This window comes from Panthera pardus, unplaced genomic scaffold, assembly GCF_024362965.1.
Source record: "Panthera pardus isolate Hobbes unplaced genomic scaffold, ASM2436296v1 HiC_scaffold_11, whole genome shotgun sequence".
Classification (NCBI taxonomy): Eukaryota; Metazoa; Chordata; class Mammalia; order Carnivora; family Felidae; genus Panthera; species Panthera pardus.
Genome location: NW_026526666.1, coordinates 104,441,225 through 104,466,546, shown reverse-complemented (window position 1 = coordinate 104,466,546; position 25,322 = coordinate 104,441,225). Strand labels below are relative to the sequence as shown.

The window sequence follows — 25,322 nt, the reverse complement described above, 5'->3', positions numbered from 1 at the left end:
ACCTATTATCACCTCTCCACTCTCCTCCTGTCCAAACCTGCCCATGCCGGGCACCCAGCTGCTGGGGAGCGGGTGCGAGGAAATTAACAGCCACGGAGCCTCGCCTGCCACCCGCCACCCTCTCGCCTGCCACCCCCGCGCCAGCCCTGCCAGGCCCCGGGCTCCCAGCCAGACAGGGCCCGTCGAGGACTCTAATGGGGGGAGGGTCCGGTGGGGGAGGGCAGGGATGGGCAGACACCAGCATTTGGGCAAACCGTTTCCTGCAAACACGAAGGGATACATGCATCTCGGGGCAGGCAAGTCTGGACGGCTCTGTGTCAACAGCCGAAGATAAATAAGATTTTATCAGCTCAGAATCTGTTGAAACACATCCATCTAGCGGTTCTAGGGAAGGAGAGGCAAGAGGGAGGGAGAGGAGGCGTCTTCACGTGACCTTCTCTGTGGACCAGGCAGGACCCAGGAGTCTTCCTCCCCACCTGCCCATGCCTGAGTCCCAGGAGCTGCGGGAGGAGGGAAGGAGCTGGCCGGGGGGTGGGGGCTCACGCCTTCTTAGACACAGGCTACTCCACCCTGACCCCACCCTGGGTTTGGCCACCCCACGCCTCCCCCCCTCCAGGCCCACCTCCCGCCCCTGTAGCCCAGCAGCTGTGCCCCTGCAACATGCTACCAAGTGTAGGAAAGCCTCAAGGCATCCCTCCAGCCGGCCGTTCGCTGTTCTACCAGGACCGGGCTAGACATTTGTGGCTTCAATCCCCGCAGGGGTGGGGTGGCTGGTGTATGTGCCCACGGCCATATTATCAATCATCTTGGGGTGGCACTAGACTAGGGACACCCCTGTGGGGAGTGGGACCAGGCCCAAGGCTGGGGGTGGCCCTGCCAGGGACGCAGAGGGAGGAAGCGGGGGCCCTCTCTCCTCGCCCACCCTAGGCGGCTCCGCGCTCCCAGCCCAGCCTGGTCCGGCGCGGGTACCACGGACAGCTCCCCGCGGCTCCTCCCCAGGGCGGGGCGTCCTCCGCGCGCCCCTCCGTCCCCGCCCTTCCTCCACCCGGCGCCGGCCACGTGTCCCTGCGTTTTCCTGGGACCTCCTGCGGCCCCCTGACACGGAGAGCACCCCCGGGCGCCCCCATCCCCGCCTGCCGGCCACGCGCCCCTGCGTTTCCCCCGGACCTCGGGGCCTCGGTCCGACGCCCAGACACGGACACCGAAGGGGCGCCCCCACCCCGCCGGCCACAGGGCCTGCAGAGGAGGGCTCACAAAGTCTCCGCAGGTCAGGGGCCTTGAAGCCCCGCCCCACTGTCAGGACAGGCCTGCGAGGCTGCACCTGAAGTCCTGCTCCCTCCCTGCTGGCTGATGAGCCAAGGCACCTGGCCCTTGGGGGGCCAACAGACCCCATCTCAGGCCGTGGATGGATCACGAGGTCGGAGGACAGACTGATGGGAGCCGCTGGGTAGTCGCCCCAGAGAGGGGACTGGAGGGCCTGCTCGCAGAGGGGCGGGGAGCCATCCGGCCTGGAAGTGACACTGCACACTAGGCCATGGCCGGACGGCTCAAGGGTGTTAAGTGTGGTCAGCCAGCGGGCCGCCTGCCCAGCCTGGGAGAGGTCTGTCCAGTGGAGTATAGCATCCCGCTGACAAGCACCAGAACCCAGGGGCCATTCTCCTCTTGACGCTTTCAGGCGGGAGCCTCCAGTGAGTCCAGATTCTTCTGAAGGTTGAAGGGGCCTCAGAGCCCATTTTCTTTCGTGACTCTGGAGCCTGGCAAACGATAGGCACCCCACAAACACTGCTGCAGGGGTGGCCCTCTGGACCCCGGTTGCCCCTATCATTGGTTCTGTTCGGGTCCCTGCAGGCCAGCCGGGGCTCACAGTTCCCGGGGGGCCTCCTCCATCAGGAAAACCCCCTGGGTGACGGCTCTCCTGCTGAGCCTCTCCGAGGGCCTCCAGGATGCTTGCCTGGAAGTTCCCTGCCTGAAACCACCTGCACACTTGTCTGAGAGCCGGGGACCTGTTCTGAAGCCTCACTGTGGGTCGACAAGAGAGCGGGGTGCCGAATGGGCACCCGGTGTCTGCTTTGGGCCGGGCAGGTTGCTGCTGTCCTGGGCAGGGGCACCCAGCTTATCCCCCAAACTGGTGCTTCGGGGAGTGAAGGGGCAGCATTTGTACTGATGAGGACATCGGAGGTCAGCAGTCACCCCCTGGGAAGCAGGACTGAGCCCCACAACAAGCAGGCTGCCCCCACTCCCTGAGCCCTGTTTTCTGCTCTTCCCAGAAGGGCCTCAGCAACCCCCCCCTCCCCAGGGCTGTGTGTGATCATTCTTTCCTGCACTGTAAGCAGGTCTGGGGACTCTGCTTCTCGCCAGAAGTGGGGGTCCCAGGTATGGGGTGGCAGGCTGCACCTGGCTCCAGGGAGCCTGGCGAGTGGGAAGGGGCGGTGAAGCCCACGGCATCCAGTTTCCTTCTGTGATGGGGGTGTGAGGGGCGGGTACTGAATTCAGCGCCAAGGGAAAGCTGAACAAGGTCCAACACCCCGACAATGCCTTGAACTCCACCCCAGGGATGGGTGTTTCCAGGAGGGAGCCCCGGTCAGCTCATCAGGGGAGGGATGGCTCACACTGTGGGGCCAAAGGCTGTGAGGGCACCGGGGACCCCCTGCTCTGGGGCTCTGCGTAAGTTCCATCTCCCTATGTTTCCCACCCCTTGCTTTTTGTACACTTAGAGTAGCTGAGGGTCCATTGTGTGCCTTGGTGGCCAGAGGGGGGGCTCTGGAGGCCAGTGGGGGCCTTACCTTTGCAGCGTGAGGGTGTCGGGGGCCCCCAGCTTCCTTGGCAGAAGCGGGCTGTGACCTGCCCCTTCTCTGGCTCTGTCGTCCACGTGTCCGGCCTCAACTGCCCTGACCGTAGCACGGTGGGTACACTTCCCGCTGGGAACCGTGGGCCCCAGCCTGTGGTCGCCAGTCCCCTGTGGTACACCTGCCACAGTGGTGGCCGGACCCCAGCTGGGTGCCTGTCTGAAGCAGTGTCTCCTGGTACAGTACGGTTTCTCTGACCCCACCATGGTGGGGTGTGATGGGGCACTCTCCGGACTTTGTGTCTGGGGTGACTCCAGGTCACCGGGGATTTGTGGGGGGGCAGGGAGATTGTGGGGTGGGGCCAGGAACCTGAGACCAGGAACACTGTCCCTGGGGGAAGGAGGCATGAGGAGCCCCAGACGGGTCTGCCCAGAAGCCAGTCAGCTTGGAAGCTAGTGGCTACCCCCGTGGTCACCAGCAGGTCTCCTGTGAACTCATGCGAGGGTCCTTGGGTGGGCGACCTGGTCCCCCGGCCACTGTCCCCAGAGGCCCCTGCCAGGGTCAGGAAGGGCATCATCTGACCCTCCCTAGGACAGGGTCCCTGGGCTGCAGGTACTAGGGCTTTGAGGTCCCCGGTGGCCCATGCCACGCTGCAGAGCTCAACCCCTAGGACTCAATGTTTCACATTCTTCTTCACTCGATTGAGAAACATATCTGAAAAACACTATAAAACTTCCTATTTTTAAAGGGTAAGCTTTGCAAGCGCTCTTGCTGGGCCCTGGGGGCCTACGGTTGACAGCACTGGGGGGGTGGGTGGGGAGGAGCCGGGCTCGACAGGGCACCCCTGGCTCCCAGCCCCCACTCTCCATCAGCTTCCCCCTTCCCCGGCCTTTCCTGGCCTCACCCGTGAGATGGACGTAATGGTGCTAATCTCTCCAGCCAGCGATGGCGGGATGAAAGCCGTCTGCTCTCCCTGTGCCCAAAGCGGCCGGTGCTGCCGAGTGGGCGAGGGGATGCGGGGAGGGGCGAGACTCCTGGCTGGGGGTGGGGTGCAGCTGAGCGAGGGTGCCGAGCCGGGGCCTCAACCCTGCCCCCCGATCCCCACCAGTACTCCCCGCTGCTGAAGAAGCTTTACTGCCAAATCGCCAAGACGTGCCCCATCCAGATCAAGGTGTCCACCCCGCCGCCCCCGGGCACCGTCATCCGGGCCATGCCCGTCTACAAGAAGGCAGAGCATGTGACTGAGGTGGTGAAGCGCTGCCCCAACCATGAGCTCGGACGAGACTTCAATGAAGGTGAGGCCCCCGGCCCCGTGCCCAGCAGCCAGGGCACCCCGGGAGGGAGGGCTCGCCTCGGGCGTCCATGCTTGGAGACAGCAGGGGCTGACAGTGTGGACCCGGCACGTCCCCTCCCCAGCCCCTTTTCCTCCCAGCTGTACCTGGGGCCTGGGGTGCAGGTGCCCAGGGGACAGTGGTCAGCAGCGATGCTGGGCCAGGCACCCTGAGGGCATCAGGGCCGGCGGCCCGAGCCCCACCTGGGAGGCTGGTGGGGCTGGCCTTTGCGGTCCCCAGTCTGCTGCGATGTGTCTGGCACAGGGGTGACCGGGCCCCAGCCGGGCAACCCCCTGAAGCGGTATCCCCTCCCGGCAGGACAGTCTGCTCCGGCCAGCCACCTCATCCGAGTGGAGGGCAACAATCTCTCACAGTACGTGGACGACCCTGTCACAGGCAGGCAGAGCGTCATGGTTCCCTATGAGCCCCCGCAGGTAGGTGGGGGCCCCTGCAGTTAGCCACGAGGGTGAGGGTCCGATCACAGAGCACTCATGTCACTTCAGATGGCCAACCCACTGTCCCCAGCGCCTCCGGGTTAAGTCTTGCTGTGGAGCAACTTCTTCACCTCCTGCCCCCACCCCCAGCCCCTGGCGCCTGGCACTCATTTCTGGTCACTTCTGTACAGGTCTAGGTGGGACCCCCCTCGGCCTCTCTGGCTACAGGACAGAGGCCTGGAGATGAGGGTAGAGGCCAGAGGTGGCCGGTGGGCGGGGCGGAGAGCTGTGGGCGGGGCTCTGCTGTGACCTGAAGGCAGCAGAAGGTTCCGGGGCTGCTGTGAGGGCCCAGCCAGAGAAGCTGGGGGTGGAGCCAGGTGGGGGTGGGGGGCTGAGCAGTGACGGTGGGTTGGGGGTGGGCCCCAGTTGGGCCCGTGGGCCATGCTTCCACGGGTGAGGGGGCACAGCGAGCCCCACCTTTCCTCTACCTGGCTCTGACCCCTAGACTCCCCAAACTGTGATCAGTTCCCCAGACCCCCAGGCCCCAGCCCTGCACCTGGCCCCTTAAACCCCCAGCCCCCAGGAAGGGGTGTGACCACCCTGCACTCCCTCCCTCCCTTGCCCTACGTCACCTGCCGGGAAAGCAGGGCTCTCCTGCCCCCTGGTGGCTTCTGTGTGCCAGCAGTTTGGTGAAAGGCCAGGTTTGCCTAAGCCAGTGACTGAGTTTTATATCCTGACCCAGGGAGACCATGACACCTGCCCATTTTGTGGTCCTGGGATGCCCAGGAGTCGAGAGCCCTGGATTCCTTGTGCAGCTGTCCACAGACTCCCTGGGAAATGGACACATGTGCTGGAGATGGGGGTCCACTCAGATGGCTCTGGTCCCTCTCTCTGCCAGAGCAGTGCCATTCACCTTTCTGCCCACGAGAGCCTGCAGCACGCAGAACACACCTTTGTGCCCACAGAGACCTGTGCACATGCCCGCTCACACCCAGCCTCCAGGGCTTGACCTCCAATCTATGTTAGGAGACGTGGTTGGGGCAACCAGACCACAGGACTTTGGGCCTCCGAGAGCCAGCACAGAGCATGGCACTCAGTGTAGCGCATGACTGGGTGGGTAGATGAGAGGTATAAGTGGATGAGTGGTTGGAAGGAAGGAAGGAAAGATGGAGGTGGAAGAATGGGTGGATGGATGGATAGGTGTAACTGGATGAGTGGTTGGAAGGAAGGAAGGAAGGAAGGAAGGAAGGAAGGAAGGAAGGAAGCGTGGATGGATGGGTGGATGGGTGGATGGATAGAAAGATGGATGGATGGAAGGATGGATGAATGGATGGATGGAAGGAAATATGGGTAGGTGGATGGATGGATGGATGGAGGTGGGTCAGTGCGTGCAAGTGAATGGTTGGATGGATGGGTGTGTGGACAGAAGGTAGATGGATGGAGGTGGATGGATGGATAGATAGGTTTGACTGGTTGAGTGGATGGAAGGAAGGAAGTATGGGTGGATGGATAGATGGATGGACAGAAGGAAGGAAGGATGGATGGATGGGAGAAAGGAAGGAAGGATGCATGGAAAGAAGGAAGGAAGGAATGATGGATGGAGGTGGGTCAGTGTATGCAGGTGAATGGCTGGATGGGTGGGTGGGTGCACAGAAGGTAAATGCATGGAGATAGAAGGATGGGTGGATGGATGGATAGATAGGGGTAACTGGATGCGTGCTTGGAAGGAAGGAAGGAAGGAAGGAAGGGTGGATGGATGAATAAAAGGATGGATGGACGGATGATAGAAGGATGGATGGAAGGAAGGATGGGTGGATGGATGGATGGAGGCGGGTCAGTGCGTGCAAGTGAATGGTTGGATGGATGGGTGGGTGCACAGAAGGTGGATGGATGGGCGCATGGGTAGGCAGATGGGTGGATGCCAGAGGACCACAGCGCAGGGGCCTGCCTCTCCCCCAGGCCCACCTAGAGTCGGGGCCTGGCCCAGAAGCACCCGCCTCGGCGGGTGGGGCCTGCATGCTGATAGCACTGCTTCCTCCCCTCTCCCGTGTGTAGGTGGGGACAGAATTTACCACCATCCTGTACAACTTCATGTGCAACAGCAGTTGTGTGGGGGGCATGAACCGGAGGCCCATCCTCATCATCATCACCCTGGAGACCCGGGAGTGAGTCTGCTGGGCTCGTGGGGTGGGGGAGGGGCGGTTTGGGGGCGGTTTTGCTGGGGGCTCGGCAGGCAGAGGGGCAGGGTGAGGAATGGTGCTGGCGCTGGAGGTGGGTTTCAGAGGGAGGGCTCCCCCCGGCTGCGAGGGCTGCTGGAGCAGGGCCTGGGATTTGGGAGGACGCAGGGGACCTGGTGTCTCAGAGTGGCTGGGTGCTCCGCCTTGGTCCCCTGGCTCCTCAAGACCCCGGCGTGGGGGCCGAGGTGGGTGGCGCAGGCCCCCGAGGCTCACGGTTCTGGCCGTGCCCGCCCCGCCAGCGGACAGGTGCTGGGCCGCAGGTCCTTCGAGGGCCGCATCTGCGCCTGTCCCGGCCGAGACCGCAAGGCTGACGAGGACCACTACCGCGAGCAGCAGGCCCTGAGCGAGACTGCGGCCAAGAACGGGGCTGGCAGCAAGCGCAGTGAGTGGCCTGGGCTGGGGCATGGGGGCCGCCTGGGACTTCAGGGCCGAACGTGCCTCGATGGGCGTGACCCACGGGCTGCCGGGGCTCCGGCCCCATCCAGCGTGGGCCCCGCCTTGGGTTTGCCCCTCTTGAATGGGCTACTGGTCTCTGGGCCCATCCACGCTGCACACTGGGTGTCAGGGGTCCTATGGCTTGATCTGCAAGTGGCCTGCCTCCCCTGCCTCCTCTTGCAGCCTTCAAACAGAGCCCCCCGGCCGTCCCCGCCCTGGGCACCAACGTGAAGAAGAGGAGACATGGGGACGAGGATGTGTACTACATGCACGTGAGTGTCCTCCGTCTGTGACGCCCAGGCTGGGGCGGCCGGGGAGGACGCCACAGGCCACCAACTCGTCGCATTTTCAAGTTCTCCAAGAACGATCGAGGCCCCACGTCTGTTGGGGGTGCAGAGCCCGGGGAGGGGAGGAATGGTGGGCGCTCACTGGGTCCCGGACCTGCTCCTGGGTAAGGGGGGAGAAGGGGGGAGAAGGGGTTCCGGGGAGCCCTGCGGAAGAAGGGGCGCCTCGCTGCACGAGCACCTGTGCAGAGGGTCCCCCGGTGTGTGCTCAGGTGCGGGGCCGAGAGAACTTTGAGATCCTGATGAAGGTCAAGGAGAGCCTAGAGCTGATGGAACTGGTGCCACAGCAGCTGGTGGACGCCTACCGGCAGCAGCAGCAGCAGCTTCAGAGGCCGTGAGTGCGGCGCCCCGAGTCCTGAGCCCCCTACGCCCCCAGGCACCGGGACCCCCACCCCCCCGGCCCCGGGCCCCCTACCCCCCAACTCCGGGACCCCCCTACCCCCCCAGCCCCGAGACCCCCCTAACCCCCAGACCAGGGCCCCCCCTACCTCACCAGCCCCGGGCCCGCTACCCCCCCAACTCCAGGACCCCCCTACCACCCAGCCCCGAGACCCCCCTAACCCCCAGCCCAGGGCCCCCCCTACCCCACCAGCCCCGGGCCCCCTACCACCCCAACTCCGGGACCCCCCCTACCACCCCAGCCCCGAGACCCCCCTAACCCCCAGCCCAGGGCCCCCCCTACCCCACCAGCCCCGGGCCCCCTACCTCCCCAACTCCGGGACCCCCCTACCACCCCAGCCCCCCCACCCCACCAGCCCCGGGCCCCCCTACCCCACCAGCCCCGGGCCCCCTACCCCCCAACTCCGGGACCCCCCCTACCACCCCAGCCCCCCACCCCACCAGCCCCGGGCCCCCCTACCCCACCAGCCCCAGGCCCCCTACCCCCCAACTCCGGGACCCCCCTACCGCCCCAGCCCCGAGACCCCCCTAACCCCCAGCCCAGGGCCCCCCCTACCCCACCAGCCCCGGGCCCCCTACCCCCCCAACTCCAGGACCCCCCCTACCACCCTAGCCCCCCACCCCACCAGCCCCGGGCCCCCCACCCCTCCAGCCCCAGGACCCCCTACCCCCCAGCTCCGGGACCCCCCTACCACCCCAGCCCAGGGCCCCCCCTACCCCACCAGCCCCGGGCCCCCTACCCCCCCAACTCCGGGACCCCCCTACCACCCCAGCCCCGAGACACCCCTAACCCCCCAGCCCAGGGCCCCCCTACCCCACCAGCCCCTGGCCCCCTACCCCCCCCAGCCCCAGGTGCCCTGCCCCACTGAGTCCTCACTGGGTCCCAGACCTGCTCCTGGGGAAGGGGGAAGAAGGGGTGCTGGGGAGCCCAGCCCCAGGCGCCCCACCCCACTGGGTCCTCACTGGGTCCCAGGACCCCCTACCCCCCAGCCCCGGCCCCCACCCCACCCCCCCTGCCGGCCAACACCTGGTGGGAAGTATGGGGCCACTTCCACCCGCCAGGACGGGTGCCCCCCTCCTCCTGAAGCCTCCCGTGCTCAGTGGCCATCTGGGCTATCCCTCCACCTCTCCCGCAGGGGGGCCTAAGTGGCCGCTGACAGGAAGGCGAGGGGGGCAGGTCAGAGCACGGCCGACCCGCTGGCTGACTCTGGTGGCAGGAGCCGGCTCTCCCTCCCTCCCACTCCAGGCCGGGTCCCGGGGGACAGCCAGCGGCCGGGTGTGGCCCAGGTGTGGGTGGGAGTGCTGGGCGAGAAGGGAGGCCCCCAGCAGCCCGGGACATCATGTGGAGGTGAGCACAGGGGGATGTGGCCGCCTGGGCCTCTCACCAAGAGCCGTTGCTGTCTAAGCAGGAGCCACCTGCAGCCGGCGTCCTACGGGCCCGTCCTCTCGCCCATGAACAAAGCGCACGGGGGTGTCAACAAACTGCCGTCCGTCAACCAGCTGGTGGGCCAGCCTCCCCCGCACAGCTCGGCGGCCGGGCCCAACCTGGGGCCCGTGGGTGAGTGGCCCGGGCCGTGGGGGCACAGAGCAGGCCGGGGAGGCACACGGCAGGGGGTCTAGCTCGAGACACTTCTGCACAGCTCAGGGCTCTGGAGGGCAGCCCCCCGTCAGCAGCCCCTGTCCACAGGCGGGGGGCACAGCCACGGACAGCCCCCCGTGTCCATCGCCCACCTCAGGGAGGTCCCGGTCAGGCGGAGCGTTGCGGGGGGCGGCCCGGCCCAGCTGGCTCTGACTGTCCCACTTGCCCAGGCCCCGGGATCCTCAACAACCACAGCCACGCCCTGCCAGCCAACGGCGAGATGAACAGCGGCCACGGCGCCCAGTCCATGGTCTCGGGGTCCCACTGCACCCCACCCCCCTACCACGCCGACCCCAGCCTGGTCAGGTACGTGGGCTGCTGCCGGGCCCTGCCTCGAACCCACTGACCTCAGCCCCTCGTGGCCGCCGGCCAGCTTGGCCCCCAGCCCTGCGGGCAGTCCCTGCCTGCTGTCCTGTGTGTCCTCACATCCACTCTGCCACCACGAGGACAGACACAGGCGGAGGAGAGGTCAGGAGTGAGAGTCCAACAGGTGCCGGGGGAAGCACAGACACAGGGTTCCGTGGAGGCTGAGCCCCAGGGTGAGCACCTCGCCCGCGCCGGGCTCCCAGCCGGACAGAGCAGCCGCGGGCTTGGAAGTTACTGCCGCTTTATTTCCCACGTTGTCTCTGCAGTTTTTTAACAGGATTGGGGTGTCCAAACTGCATCGAGTATTTCACCTCCCAAGGCTTACAGAACATTTACCACCTGCAGAATCTGACCATAGAGGTAGGAGCCCCGCCCGCGGACCCAGAGGCCAGGGCCCTGTGCCAGGGCAGAGCGGTTCTCCGCCTTGTGGGCCACTCTTTCCTGCTCTTGCTGAGGGAGGGAGGCGCGGGGTGGGGGGTGGAATCTGGAAAACCCTCGCTCCCACGACTGAGCTCAACCAACTCCCTCTCGTCCGGCTTCCTATGGAGTCAGCCCCGGAGAGAGAGTCGTGGGTGAGCTGAGCTGCTCAGGCAGTGTCTGGACGGGACGCCCGCCCGGGGCCCCTGGCAGCGGGCCGCTCACTTGGACTTGGCTGTGAAGCTGCTCTCACGCACCCAGCGGCCCGGCTGCCTTTGATTTGGGGGACAGGCTATTTCCAACTCTCCAGAGTTGTGAAGGTCAAGGCCGGAAGGGTCTTGGAGCTGGCACGTCTCAGTGCCACTTACAGAGGGAGAAACTGAGGCCCAAAGAAGACAAGTCACACCTGCGCGTCCTGGGTTCAGATTGTGCCAGGCTACAAGCATCCTGGGCACCGTGACCAAACAGCCGTGGCTCACCTCTGGGTCGGGGGACAGTGCCAGCACTGAGCCCCTCCTAAACCACGGAAGACCGCACCTGCTCGCAGCCTAGGGCCGCCTTGAGCTGTAATGTACCATTAGCCAAGGGACGCGCAGGCCTCAAGAGCCCAGAGAGGCAGAGGCCTCCGGGGACACTCCAGCCCCGGAGCCCCCGCCCCCTCCCCCCCTCCCCGCCTGCCGTTCTGTTTCCACCCAGGGCCCCAGGCCAGAGGGGCGCAGTTTGCCCAGGGGCTGGGGCCACTCGTTCAGCCCTGACCGTGTGCTGTGTCCACCGCTGCCCTCCTCCCCCCCCATCCCCACTGACCCCTGCTGGCCCAGCTCAGTGCATGTTAACCCACCCCCCCCACACCCCCCACACCCCCGTCCCTGTGTGACCCGCCTGCCTGGCTGGTGCGGGGAGGCCCCAGGGGCTTGATGGTCGGCTCCGGTCCCCCAGGGCGTGCAGTGGAGGCGTCGCCGAGCCCAAGAATGACTTCACCCCTGCACGGGGGCGCGTGCGCGCGCGCGCACGCCGCTTCTTAGCTCCCCGGTCACCCGTGGCCTGACAAATGCGGCGCCAGAGGCTCCGTTGTCCCACCGCCAGGTCCCGGAAGGGCGCCTCCGGGGCGGGGGCGGGGCCCTAACGGCGGCTCTTGCAGGACCTCGGGGCCCTGAAGATCCCGGACCAGTACCGGATGACCATCTGGAGGGGGCTGCAGGACCTGAAGCAGAGCCACGACTACGGCGCCCAGCAGCTGATCCGCTCCAGCAGCAACGCGGCCGCCATCGCCGTGGGCAGCTCCGGGGAGCTGCAGCGGCAGCGGGTCATGGAGGCCGTGCACTTCCGCGTGCGCCACACCATCACCATCCCCAACCGCGGGGGCCCGGGGCCCGACGAGTGGGCGGACTTCGGCTTCGACCTCCCGGACTGCAAGTCCCGGAAACAGTCCATCAAAGAGGAGTTCACGGAGAGCGAGATCAACTGAGGGGCCGGGAGGGCGCGGCGGGGTCCCCGGGCAGCCTCGCGTGGTCTCCTCTTCCTCGTTTTCACAAACTGCCCCGGGAAGCAAGACCAGCAGGCTGTGCCGGGGGAGGGGGAGAGGCGAGGTCCACCCGGCGGCTCCCGGACAGCGGCTGGCGTGTCTGGACGCGATCTGGGCGGGGGAGGGTCGGCCCCCGGAGCCAGCGCCTTCCCCACCCGCCCCGTCCGTGCGTCCTCCTCCGGGCTCTGCGGCTCCCAAGCGAGATGCTCCGGGGACACAAGGATCGCCTCCGCTGACGGACTGCCAAAAAGTATTTTTCGATGTCTTTTGTTTCCTGGCAACGAGCGGCCCCGTGATTGTGACCTAAAACACGTTTATTTTGGGGTCAGCGCTCCAGACCCTGTCTCTGCCGAGGCGGGGTCCCTCTGCTGGATTTGAGGGTCCGTCTACCCCTCACACTTCAAACCCACTGCTACCTTCCACTTCCCGCCCCAAAACGAGAACCGGAATTTCCCCGGACTTGGAGCCGACTGGGGAGGAGGGCGTCCCTCCTTGGAGGCAAGGAAACTTCTGGTCAGTTGCCACCAGCCAACACCCGAGCCAACACCACCGGCCACGGCCAGAGCTCTCCAGTGAGCTTCTCCGCACAGACACGGACGGCATGCTCCTTAGACTACTGGAAATTGTCAATATTTGATAAAAAGATACCCTTTGTACTTGGTGGGTCAGCTTTTTTTTTTTTTTCTTTCATTCCTAACATTCCCTTCAGGGTTCAACCTGGCGGGCATTCCTGGCATCCCCGGGTCTGTCTAAACAAGCTGGACTAAGAAAGCAGAGGGCAAGCCAGGCAGGGGCCGGCGGCTGGACAGGAGCATGGGAGAACGGGGCAGGTCCGGCCACTGTTTGGCTGGGAGGCTCTCCACTTGGGACAGTTCCAGTCTGGTGGCTACTGTGGCTAGTTGGGGGTAGGGCTGTGGGTTGCCTTTCTCGGGGAGAGTCCCTCCAGCGGGGAGGGAGCAGTTGGCAGGAAGGCGCACCTGTTGGGGGCTTGGAGGGAGGCAGGGGCAGGAATGAGGCCGGTTTCATTTGTAAGGAACCTCCCGAGCCTTTGTGGCCAGAACCCTGACAGACCCAGCGCACTGCCCAGGGCAGGAGACAGGACAGGAGAGACGTGGGCGATGGGTAATGAGGCCAACACCCCCGGTGGGAGGGTGCCTGATGTGTGAGGCCTGAGACGAGCCTTGGGTGCGGCCACACGGCACTTCCCAAGCACAGCCCGGGGAAGCCTCCAGGCCAGGGGAGGGTGTAGACGCAGCCCTAATCATCCTTTGGGTCTGTTCTCGTTGCCATAAACCACCCAGAAGATGCCTCCCTCCCGGGGAAGGCAGGACGGACTCTCTTCAGGCCGCGTGTTCAGAGGTGTCCCCTGGGAGGGGGAGCACCGTCCCCCTCCATGCTGAGCCCAGACCGCGTTAACACTCCAGCTTCTTTCTTAGCTGTCCCCACTGGGAAGACGGCGGCCGGTGTTCCTTGTTTCACAGTGTTTCTCAGAGACTGGCCAGCAGGGGGAGGGAGCCCCACAGGCTCTGAGCCCATCCCGACTCCCTGAAGGAGCCCGGAGCCAGCTCCGTCCCAAGCTCGCTCTCCGGCCGTCTCCAGACAGGACTTCATCTTGGAAAGTCAAGCCTATACGTGTCTACGGTCTACACTTACGTGAAAGCGCGGTGTGTGCAGACAGGAGTGCCTGCGTCTAGGGTAACGCGGCCATCCTCCCCCTCCACCGCACACTCTCTGGGGAACCACCTTCCGGGGTGTCAGAGCCCCCCCCCCCCCGGGCCCTAACCTCCGGCCAGGGCTCCGGGGCCACGGGACCAGCTCATTCCAACGGGCAGCGGGCTCTGCTCACCAGAAGAGGTGTCCGTGCCCACAGGGGCCTGCAGTCCCCCCAGGGTACACCCCTACTGCACCCACAGGAGCCGTGGACTCAGGACTACTGCGGGTGCGTGTGCCTGCCCCTGCCCCCCATCCCCCGTTTTCTCACACCCCCTCCCCCCTGAGGCTGGGGAAGGAAGTACACTGCCCGTGCCATTTCACAGATGAGGAAACTGAGGCTAAGTCTGGGGTCTCAGGCATCACAGCTGGGCTGGAGTCTGGCACTTGCTCCAGTGGCCATATGCCTGAGCCCCCCACCCCCCGTGTGCCCCCTTGTCCCACCTCAGGAGCTGGGGACCCGTCCCTCAACTCGCTGGGGTCCATGAACCTGGGCGCAGGCCCAGGCGTCCCGTGGCTCTGTCTGCTCCTGGAGGCCAGAGTCCGGTAAGGGAATGCCACAGCCCACCCCCCACCCCAACCTGTGTGCCCCAGAGAGGGTCAGCGCGGGGCAGGAGGGGCCCCAGCTGCACCGGTGCTCGCCAGACCCCACACAGGGTCCTGGAGCCTTTCTCCCACTGTGCTGGGGGAGGGGCACCTTGGGAGAGCAAAGCCAAGAACTCACCGCATGGAGGAGAAGCGCTGTGTGCTTAGAGGAAAACGCAGATCGATCGATGGGAGTCACCATCCCTGGGTTCCAAACTCTGGTTCTACAAAACTCAAAGGTTCAGAGAAAATAAACCTTTAAGGTGTGAAGAGGTGGGAGGGACGCTCTCTCTCGCAGGGGAGCATTCTGGAGAGTGGGGTGGACCTCTCTTCATCACCGACACCAGCCACTCTGGGGCGAGAAAGCGTGCCATTCCCCCCCCCCCCCCGCCCGCCCCAGGGCCCCAGTGTACGACCACCAGGGACAGGCCAGGTGTCAGGTCAGTCGCAGACTGCCGCGTCTCTGTCTCCATAAGTTAAAGCACTTTAGTGCTTTAAGGCTAAAACAAAAACAAAAAAACAAAAACACCACCCATGTTTTTAATGTAATTAATCCTTTTCAAGCAGTATTAATGGATCTATTCCAATGATATTAACTTTTTTTGGTAATGTAATCTTGGGAAAACGTGTTATTTTTTTAGCTGTGTTTTGGTGGGAAGTTTTGTTTTTGTAACATAATAAAGCCAAGTTCCGAAGGCTGTCTCTGAATAACTCCGCTAAGACAACAGCACGCACGAGAGCAGCAGCTCCTGAAGCCCCCACGCCAGGCTTGAGCAGCGACCCCCACCCCGCCCCGTCCCCGGTTTCTCCCGTGTTTTCAGTGGGAGGAGCCCGCGGGCGCCCTCCTCCCCAGGGGTATGTGCTCAGCGGTGTGTCCGAGGTCACACAAGAACGGCCTCAGGGCAAACACATGGCTCTGTCCTTGCAAAGCTGGTGAACCTCACAGGCCTGACTTGGGCCTCAGCCTGCCCACTGAGCCCTGGAAGAGCAGGCTCATCCGAGCTCCGTGGGGGCCGAGAGGGGGGTCTGGACTTCAGAAAGGTCACGCGGGGCCCGGGGAGGTCACAAATTCCCTCCCAGCAAGCGGCCTGGAGTCGAGCACATTCACGTTTCTCTGCAAAACTTAGGAAAAGACGGCAGAGAGCTCACGTCTGTTCAACCGGGGCTGGGCCCATGCGGGCTTGTTTCCATGCTTCTAGTTCTCAGGTTTCTGCATTTCAGAACTCGAAGAGTCAGGGGCGCTGCCCCAGCAGAATAGGGCTCTTGAATCTGTTCAACCTGGAGGGAGGTCCAAGTCTTTTTAGACCTCGGGCTGAAACGAAGCACAAGATAAAAGGGACAAAGGCCAGATAGAGCCATGCCCACAGTCCTCTGGCACACACCGAGGCAGGGACACCACATGAAGGCAGGTCAGGAGAGGCCAGGTGGGGCCAGGAGAAATCAGGTGAGGCCAGGAGAGGTCAGACGGGACCTGGAGAGGCCAGGGGGGGCCAGGAAAGGCCAGGAGAGGCCAGGTGGGGCCAGGAGAAATCAGGTGAGGCCAGGAGAGGTCAGACGAGACCTGGAGAGGCCAGGGGGGGCCAGGAAAGGCCAGGAGAGGTCAGATGGGACCTGGAGAGGGCAGGGGGGGCCAGGAAAGGCCAGGAGAGGTCAGATGGGACCAGGAGAGGTCAGGTGGGGCCAGGAGAGGCCAGACGGGACCTGGAGAGGCCAGGTGGGGCCAGGAAAGGCCAGGAGAGGTCAGACAGGACCTGGAGAGGCCAGGTGGGGCCAGGAAAGGCCAGGAGAGGTCAGACAGGACCTGGAGAGGCCAGGTAGGGCCAAGAGAGGCCAGGAGAGATCAGACGGGACCAGGAGAGGCCAGGTGGGGCTAGGTGTGGCAGCCTGGGCCCCAGCTACACCTTTCTGGTCGGGCCCATTCATTTCCTTTGAGCAAAACCTGTTCATCCCTCTCCTCAGTTGTCATCTGTTCCAGGGCCCACTGTGGCGGGCTGAGCGGAACGTGCCCTCGTCCCATCACAGAGACAGGAATCCCAACACACCGACACCTCTGAACTGGAAGGGAAACAAGACTCAGGTTGTTTAAATAAAGGCAGCTTCTGAGGCGCCAACACAGCGCGACAGTTTCCGCACGAGGGTGCCTTTAATATCCTCGCTCAGAAACTTTTGAAAAGTAGGGTATGAGCGACGCGTCCAATTACTTTCAAACACATAAAACACCTCCAGTATGCCTGCGGTGTAATTTAAGAAGAGATCCGGGCTCCGAGCAGACCCGCCACTTTGCAAGGCTCTCTTGTTCCGGGAGCGTCCACACCACCCCTAGGTAGCTGCGGAAAAGAGAAGACAGGGCCTGCTTCGGAAGCGTGTTCCCCGCCCCTCGGGAGGAAAACGGTGTCCATTCGCACCCCCACCCCACCTCCAAAGGGAGCCTAGATTCGGGCAAGAAGAGCAAACAGCAAAGTGGGCTTTCACACGGTGTCAGGATAGTTCGTCCCATCTCCCAGGACAGTGCTGCACATTATCGTACGCAGACACACGTCTCCACGGGTTCTCCAAGACATCTGTCTGGTTTTTATTATTTTTATTTTTTTAAGTTTATTTATTTTGAGAGACAGGGAGCAGGGGAGGGGTGGAGAGAGAGAATCCCAAGCAGGCTCCGCACGGGCAGCGCAGAGCCCGAAGCACAGATCCCACGAACAGTGAGATCACGACCCGAGCCGAGATCAAGAGTCCGACGCTTAGCCGACTCAGCCCCCTAGGTGCCTCGACTGTTTGGTTTTTAAATACTGCTACCACTGCTCAAAACGCCCCAGTGAGACCTGCAGCCTGCCGCTTGCACGTAACATTTAGTTTCGAATGTGCCCCACCAACCTCAGCTCTGCTTTCTAGAATCCACACCATCAACACCGGTCTACACCTCAGGCACAAGAGAATGACCGAAGAGAAAAAGGGCTTTGGCAAAACGAACTGCAAAAACGCTGGCAGCGAGCAGGCCCGGCTTCCGGCTCTAACTTCCCGCCGGGCTCTGAGGAAGCACGCAGCCCCGGGTCAAGCCAGAGGACCACACAACGCCACAAACACAACCCCGGTAAGATTTTCAGAGTGATGATGTGCTGAGCTCCCTCAGTGATCACTGAGCTGACGGTGCTGGGCCTGGGCTGGCAGGGGGCCCGAGGGAGGTCCCGGGGACATGGCGACATGCTGGGGGCTGGTCACATAGGTTGTTCAGTTTGCAAAAACGCGCTGAGCTCAGGCACCTGTGTACATGCCGTGTACCAATGTGTGTTCTCTATGTGTGTTATGCTTCAGTTACAAGGGTGCAAACTCTCCTAAGAAGGGAGCCACCAGGAAGACAGCACCATAGATCATCTAAAACTACAATCTGCCAGCTTGCCAAAAACCCACACATTTTAAACACTTACACACATGCTCAGGTGATGAAAACAAGACTAGCACGTTCTATAGCATTCAGCCGAACCCTTTCAGAACGCTGTTTGTGCGTTAACGAGTCAGGATCAAGCCTTCTTAACGCGTTATTAGGAATGGATTTCCCATTAGCAGTAGTTAGGGACTTGGGAGAGTCAGGTGGGCCGGAACTACAGGCGCTACAGCAAGCCTGGCGGCCGGGGCGCACCAGCCAGCTCGGGGTCAGCAGGCACGGGGGCGGGGCCCTGCCCCCCTGTGGCTGGCTGGGCCGCACCTGACACCGGCCGGGCTGCTGCCGTGGTGGCAGGGGGTCCGGATGGCTGTCACTCCCAGTGTTAGGCTCAGCTGCTGGAGATACTGCTACCTGACAAGGGCTCTCGTCCCCCCCGGCTGTGAGTTAGGGAGCAGGGCTCTGCGTTCAGAACGCCTCAAATCCAACCACGGGGCCACTGCGGTCCGAGCCTGAACTACTGCGGCGTCCCAGCCCCCGCCCCGCGTCTCCCTGCCTCCTTCCGCCCCTGGGCCGCTACCGTGGGGTCTTCCGAAGGGTGCAGAACCTGCTGGAACAATGCTTGCAAAGCTCCAGCCGGGTCAGTCAGCCTTCCATGCGCCGCCCCCAGGGGCTTCCCAAGGACCGAGCCACGGAGCACCACCCAAAGCCTCTGTGCCCACGGCTCTGACCTTGTTTCTGGCCCTCGCTACCAGCTCGCTGCACTCCTGCCAGCTCCGTGGCTTTGCTGTTCCTTGAACAAGCCACAGGGGGCCTACTTCAGGGCTTTAAGAGGACTTAGTTTCCCCTCTGTGCAGATACGTGCACAGTCCGCTCACCCATTCGGGTGCCCGCCCCAGTGACCGGACCCTCTTCAGAAGCCTCCCCACCCTCCTCTTCCCCGCCCCGCGTGACTCGTCTTCGTGGAACCGAGTGGCGCTGACGTTCCATTGTACTCGTGTTTGTCCACTGAATTCAGCAGCTCAGAACGAGGACTCTGCTGTGCTGGGGGCCGTGTCTACAGCGCCCAGAGCGGTGCCAGCCCGGGCAGGTGGTAAGGGAACATCTGTATCCTGCCCTCGAGCCCCCGGCGCGCCCAACACTCCTTCGCGAAGGAGGAAGCCAGCGTGCTTGCAGCCCTTCACCTCGGAAGGAGCGCTCGCGGCCACACCCCACCCCACGTCGGCCGGGCCGAGGCGGCCAGGGGACCCGGCCCCGAACGACCAGGCGTCAGGCCTCTGACGGAAGCGTTTGCTCGGCCTGCTTTGAGGGCACCGCCGGCCTCTTCACTTGGAGGGCAGGAAACACGGAAAGGGGGCCGGCAGGGCAGACGTGCCACGGCTGGTGGAGGAGCTCATGGCACGGGGAGGGGAGAAGATACCCAGCGCAGACGCCCGAGGGGCCGACGGGACGACCCCCACGACGCGAGGTCGGAGTGGGGTGCGCGGACCCCTCCCTCAGGACCGGGTCCCAGCGCTACCCCACCGCCAGCCAGAAGCGCGCCCTCCCGCGGGAAGACGGGGCCCGGGTTCCCGGGGGCGGGAGGGGGTCGAAAGCTGGGACCTCAAGGGCGCCCGCAGCCGGAGTGCGTCCGCCGGCGAACGCCCGTTGATTTAAGGCCTCTGAGAACCCCGCATCGACCCGGAACCGGAAGGGCGGGGAAGGTCAGCAGCAAGGTCTAGGCGTGAGGTGTGGCTCTGGACGCGGGGCGTGGCCGGAGCTGCTCTTGGCGGGGCGGGGCCCGGGCGGGGCGGGGCCCGGGCGGGGCGGGACAGAAGCACTCCTTGGAAGGACGTGGTTCCGGACGCGAGGCGGGGGAGAGGGGCGGGGATTAGGATGGTGGGGCGGGGCTGGAGGGGGCCAGAGCACCTCCTGGAAGGGCGTGGTTCTGGACTCGGGGCGGGTTTTAGGATGGTGGGGCGGGTCTGGGGGCCGGAGCGCCCCCTGGAAGGGCGTGGTTCTGGACTCAGGGCGGGCAGGGGCGGGGTTTAGGATGGTGGGGCGGGGTTAGGGCGGAGCCCTGGGCTCGCGGCTCGGGGCCGGAGGGCGTCCTGGAAGGGCGTCGTTCTGGACTCAGGAGCGGGCTCTGGGCGAGGGCGTGGCATGACGGCCACTGTCTCCAGGTCCCCGAGGCCCTCACCTTCTGGCGGTGGCTCTGTGCCTATTTCCCTGCGGAGCCTCTTCCCCCACGAGATTTCCTTGATCAGCGACAGGGCTTTTTCACATATTAATGTCTATCTTTGCAAAAATTGGCTTTCCAATTAAATTTTTTTTTAATAACCATAAATCATAGGCTTTTGGGGCACCTGAATTTTGCTCGGGTTTTGTTAACGGGGTCACTGAAACCCCCAGGGTGCGGGACTCAGGCACCTGCGCGAGCTGTGGGGTGTCTCACTAGCTGAGCAGGGCGCTCCTGGAAAATGTGGCTGCTGTGGGAGACCCCGCCAGCGTCCACTCGCTTCCAAGATACATTATCTGGTGTCTCCCAGTCGGTTAGCCAACTCCCTCCGATTTTCGAGAAAATCTAGTCCTTTTCTTGCAAGGTGACCATACCAGAAAGGTGACTGGTTTACGTGTTGGAATCACTGCCCCAAGATAAGTGTTCTATTTAATACTGACTTCTCTAATGATTGTCACCTTGGGTTAAAGGTTATTAAATATGATAGGCTTGTTTTATAAGTTTCTATTTAGCTGCACAAGTAATCTGAAAGCATTTTGGGGTGGTGAATTTATTTTTTTAAATAAAAGTTTCTTGCAAAGATCATATCATAGATTTCCTTCAGCCCGCAAGAAAAGAAGTCATCCGACCTCCACTCCCACCCCCACTAAAAGCTTGTATAATTGGGGTTTTGTCTCTGTGTCATTAAAGATGTCCTGAGGAGGGCTGGGAGACCATCAGCAGGGAGCCAGGCTTCTCTCTCTCGTCTTGCTTTCTGTGTTTTTTCTTAAAGATGTTATTTTTAAGTAATGTCCACACCCAACGCGGGGTTCAAACTCACAACCCTGAGGTCAAGAGTCGCACATTCCACTATGGAGCCAGCCGGGCGCCCCCCTTCTTGGTCTTTCTTGGCCAAATGGTTTCATTCTCAAGGCCAACTCCTGGTGTGGAACTTTGGACATCCATCTTTGCTTAAAAGATGGGAGAGTGGAAGGTAACAAGATCACAACTCGAACCTCAGCAAGCCTCCACGTAAAGACCTCTCCAGAGACCCAGTGGCTTCTTTGGCACAGCTGCGGAATGTTGTCTTAACTAGGTTAACCCGTGCCAGGCGTAAAACCCAAGTTCTGTTTAAGGAGAGAACACCTGGGTGGCTCAGTCGGTTAAGTGTCCGACTTCGGCTCAGGGCATGATCTCACGGTCTGTGAGTTCGAGCCCCGCTTCAGGCTCTGTGCTGACAGCTCGGAGCCCAGAACCTGCTTCGGATTCTGTGTCTCCCTCTCTTTCTGCCCCTCCCCTGCTCATGCTCTGTCTCTCAATAATAAATACACGTTAAAAAAAATTTCTTTAAATGAATAAGCGTTGAAAAATAAATAAATAAATAAATAAATAAATAAATAGCAGGATACTGGATAAGCAGCTGTCCAGTTGGGATGTGATCCCATTTCTAGATTTTGAACTCAGGATGCCTTCCTGGGTCATACCTGAGTAACAGTAAAGGTGAAGACCGAGTGTCTCAGGATAAAGTGTAAGCTCCACAGGACCAGAGACCTCACGGCGCTGTCCCCAGCCCCTGAAACGAGCCCGACATTTTTTGCTGGCTGTAAATATTTCCTGAATTGAAGTTTAAAATAAGCTGGAATGTCCTCCGCTTTTACTGCATTTTTCTTCAAAGTCCTTGAAGCCAGAAACGGTACTTCATTCAGCCAGACATTTTTCAGGCACCTGCTATGTACCAGGCACCTTCCTGAGGCCGGGGAATCAGGTCTGGAGAACTCCCTGAAGTCACTACTGCTCGACCGAAGGCAGTTCTAATGGGTGGTGAATTGTGTCTCCCCCAAATTCGCATGCTGAAATCCCGTGAACGTGACCTTCTTAAGAAACAGGGCCATTGCGGATGTATTTGGTTAAGACGAGGTATACTGGAATAGGGGGGCCCCCCTCTTCCAAGATGGCCGGTGTGCTTATAAAAAGGGGAAATTTGGACACAGACACACAGGGACAACGCCACGCAAGGATGAAGCAGAGGTGGGGAAGGTGCTTCTACAGCCACGGATCCCCAGAGGCTAGCTAGGGAAGAGGCTGGGAACAGAGTCTCCCTCCCGGTCCTTAGAAGGAGCCAGGTCTGTTGACGCCTTGATCTTGGACCTCAGAGGTGCGGGAGAACAACCCCGTGCTGTGTGCGCCCAGCCTACGGTGCTGTCATGGCGGCCCCAGGAAACCGGTACAGTGAAAGTCACCCTTGGGGATTCTGGCTGCATCCCCAAAGCTCTTACACCTTCCACATAGGCCCTGCCCAGCAAGAGGAGTCCAGGCCCCAGGAATCTGGCCTCCGCTGCTCTTTGAACAAGCCAAGGTCACTCCCACGTCCGGCTGATGAGTTGGTCTCTGCTGGCAATGCTGTTCCTCCCGATTTCCCCGTGGTGGACTCCTCGGCGTCTGGGCCCCGGCGTCACGGGGAACAGCCCACCTTCTCCAACCCGCCCACAGCACCTGCCATTACCGGCTCCCTCGACCCCCGCGCATCTCCATCGGAGCCCTTACCGCGAGCCGAAATGCTCCTGTGCGTCTGCGCCTCGGTTTTTGTTGTTTCCTCTGCTGGAGCATAAGAAACGGGAGAGCCAGGATTGGGCTGCTGTCTTTCCATCCCAGTGCCCGGAAGCGCGTCAGGCTCGCAGGAGATGCTCAAACCACGCAGGGAGCCGGGCGGTACAGCGTACTCAGATTGCCTCCAACAGGTGCCTTAGGACCTTAGGGCACGTGGGCTTGCATTCGGCCCGTGACCACCCCGAGAATTCTTCTGGGTCCCTCCCAACCCCTCCTCATCCTGTCGCCTCTCCATCTGCTAGAGGGAGTGGTCAGGGATGGTTAGAGAAGAAAAGGACTCTTCCAACACCTTTTAATAAACTTTTGTCCAAGTTTATTTATTGTTGAGAGAGAGAGACGGAGAGAGAGAGCGGGGGAGGGGCAGCACGGAGCCCGATGCAGGGCCGGAGCTCACAAACCCTGAGATGGTGACCTGAGCCGAACCGATAGTCGGATGCCCAGGTGCCCCTCTTCCACACCTTTTAAAAAGTTATTTGTTAAATAAAATTGGGGCAAAATATAAATAGCACAAAATTGTCCACTTCAAACGTACCGCTCCGTGGCATTAGGGCACAACATTCCCCCTGTGGTGCAGCCGTCATCACCGTCCATCCCCAGGACACTTTCCGTCTTGCAGACTGAGACTGAAACTCTCCGCCCTAAACGCTAACCGCCATTCCCCCTCCCACCTTCGGTCTCGAGGAGTCTGACTCCTCTGTGTGCTGCGTGCGTGTGGCATCACACAGGGTTTGTCCTTTTGTGCCTGGCTTCTTTCACTAAGCATAATGTCCCCGGGGGCCATCTGTGCTGTGGCAGCCATCAGGATGTCCTGCCTTCTCAGGGCTGAGTGAGATTCCATTCTGTGGATCTCCTCTATTGTGTTTCTCCATTCATCCGCTGATGGGCATTTGGGTTGCTCCTGCCTTTTGGCCACTGTCACTAATGCTGCTGTGAACGTGGGTGGGCAGACATCTTCTCTACCTTTTTGTTTTTAATTTTTTATATTTATTTGTTTTTGAGAGAGAGACAGAGCACAAGCAGGGGAGGGGCAGAGAGAGAGGGAGACACAGAATCTGAAGCAGCTCCAGACTCTGAGCCGTCAGCACAGAGCCCGACACGGGGCTCGAACCCATGAACTGTGAGATCATGACCTGTGCCGAAGTTCGACGCCCAACTGACTGAGCCACCCATGTGCCTGTTTCCCCTTTTTATAAGGACCCCAGTCAGATGGCTCAGAACCCACCCTCATGACCTCTGTAAAGACCCTATTTCCAAATCAGGCCACATCCTGAGATTCTGGGGGTTAGGACCTCAACAGAACTTTTTGGGGGGTAACGGTCGCTGTGTGTCCCCCCCCCCTTGCAATGCAGTGCACCAGGTGGTGTGCTTGGGCGGGGCTGGGGGGGGGGAGCGTGGCCACACTTCCAGGCCAAAGCACTGCTAACCAGGGGCCCTCGGGGCTCCCACCTCCTGCCTCCGACGCTGGTCACGGAGGTGGAGCCTCGTCAGCCTGGGTCCCTGACCAACAGACAGAGACTCTGTCCTCGACCCAACTTTAACGGGGCCCCTCTGAGCCCTCTTCTCGCCCCCGAGGCCCCCATCCTGGCCTCCCCCATCCATGTTCGGCCAAGTCAGTTTTGGCAAGAGTCCTGCAAGGCCAGTTTTCAGAGTCCCCGGCCCCTTGTCATCCAACCACACCCCTCTTCTTCCCCTCCCTGTGCGTGAGCCCTCGGCCCGCCCCTGGAGAGGAGCCCCCACTCTTGCTGCCCCGCTTAGCAAGGTCCATCCACGACCCCCTCAGGCTGCTCCTGGGCTGGGGGCCCCGCTCACCTGCCGCATTCAGAGTTGAGTTCAGTCTCTCTCGCCCGCTCTACTCCTTGAATAAAGTCTTCCTTCCCGTCCTGACGAGGGTCGGAGGAATTTTTCTGCAACGTGGCCAGTGGTGCCCAGCGAGGCAGGCAGCAGGGTCCAGAAAAGCCGTGCTGTGCTCAGCCCCTGGGGCCCGGCTGGCCGCTGCCACGGCGTGCCACGGGCTGTCCCACGGACTCCGTGGTGCCCTTGGGGCCCAGGGCAGCGTCTGGCGCCTGGCAGACACTCAGTAAGTGAGAATAAGTGAAAAGCCCAAATGCCAAAAAGACAGAAAGGCAAAGTTAGAACTAATTTGCTTCTGAGCTCCTTGGCGTCCAAACTGCTGACGGTGAACATCAGTGAAAGCAGAGGTCAGTGCCACATGTGATTCATTAGGCCCCTGTTTTGTCCTCCTTCTCAACCACCCAGCTGGGGCCCGGTCCCTCTAGGACGGCAAACAGGTGGTGGGACTGAGGATGAGGGTAGTTAACGATGATCATAGTTAACAACAGGTCATCTTTACTATGCGCCTCAGCTCTTTATCTACTTTTCCCGACTGAATCCTCACGCCGGCTCTGTGAGCTGGGGATTATCTTTACCCCCATTGCAGAGATGAGAAAATCGGCCCCGAGAGGGGACGTGGCTTCCCAGGGACAGTCATAGGAGAATGTGGGTTCCCACCCAAGCCAGACGGGGTTTCGTGCGTGAATGTGTGTGTGCGGGTCTGTGCGCGTGTGGGTGTGCGCCACGTACGTGAGTACGGGACCCGCGCCTGGACCGACGCCTGCAAGGAACACAGGGTGGCACTCGCGGTGTGACCTGGGGGTGCCTCGCACGCTCCTTGCTGCGGGCTGTGCGAACGGAGCCCCGCTCTCAGACAAGCGGTGCGGTGAGGGAGCAGGCTTGCACGGGGCGGGGATGGATTCAGAGGGAGTGAGTGTAAATTAAGAGTCTGTCGCAAAAATTCAGGGGAGAGGGGCGCCTGGGTGGCTCAGTCGGTGAAGCGTCCGACTTCGGCTCAGGTCATGATCTCACAGTTGGTGAGTTCGAGCCCCGTGTTGGGCTCTGCACTGACAGTGTGCAGCCTGCTTGGGATTCTCTCTCTCTCTC

At 62.0% G+C, this 25,322-nt stretch overlaps 1 protein-coding gene across 6 annotated transcripts in view; it reads left to right on the top strand.

Moving 5' to 3' along the window:
- The window catches only part of TP73 (tumor protein p73), a 61,136-nt gene extending 48,570 nt beyond the window's left edge, over positions 1-12,566 (top strand). For all 6 annotated transcript variants that reach the window (XM_019461184.2, XM_019461179.2, XM_019461180.2 and 3 more), the window contains 10 exons: positions 3,895-4,081; positions 4,436-4,551; positions 6,607-6,716; positions 7,028-7,170; positions 7,407-7,495; positions 7,780-7,901; positions 9,376-9,524; positions 9,776-9,911; positions 10,238-10,331; positions 11,527-12,566. In XM_019461184.2, coding sequence (XP_019316729.2) covers positions 3,895-4,081; positions 4,436-4,551; positions 6,607-6,716; positions 7,028-7,170; positions 7,407-7,495; positions 7,780-7,901; positions 9,376-9,524; positions 9,776-9,911; positions 10,238-10,331; positions 11,527-11,853 — 1,473 coding nt within the window. In that variant the 3' untranslated portion in view covers positions 11,854-12,566. The remainder of the gene's footprint in view (positions 1-3,894; positions 4,082-4,435; positions 4,552-6,606; positions 6,717-7,027; positions 7,171-7,406; positions 7,496-7,779; positions 7,902-9,375; positions 9,525-9,775; positions 9,912-10,237; positions 10,332-11,526) is intronic.
- The last annotated feature ends 12,756 nt before the right edge of the window (positions 12,567-25,322 follow it).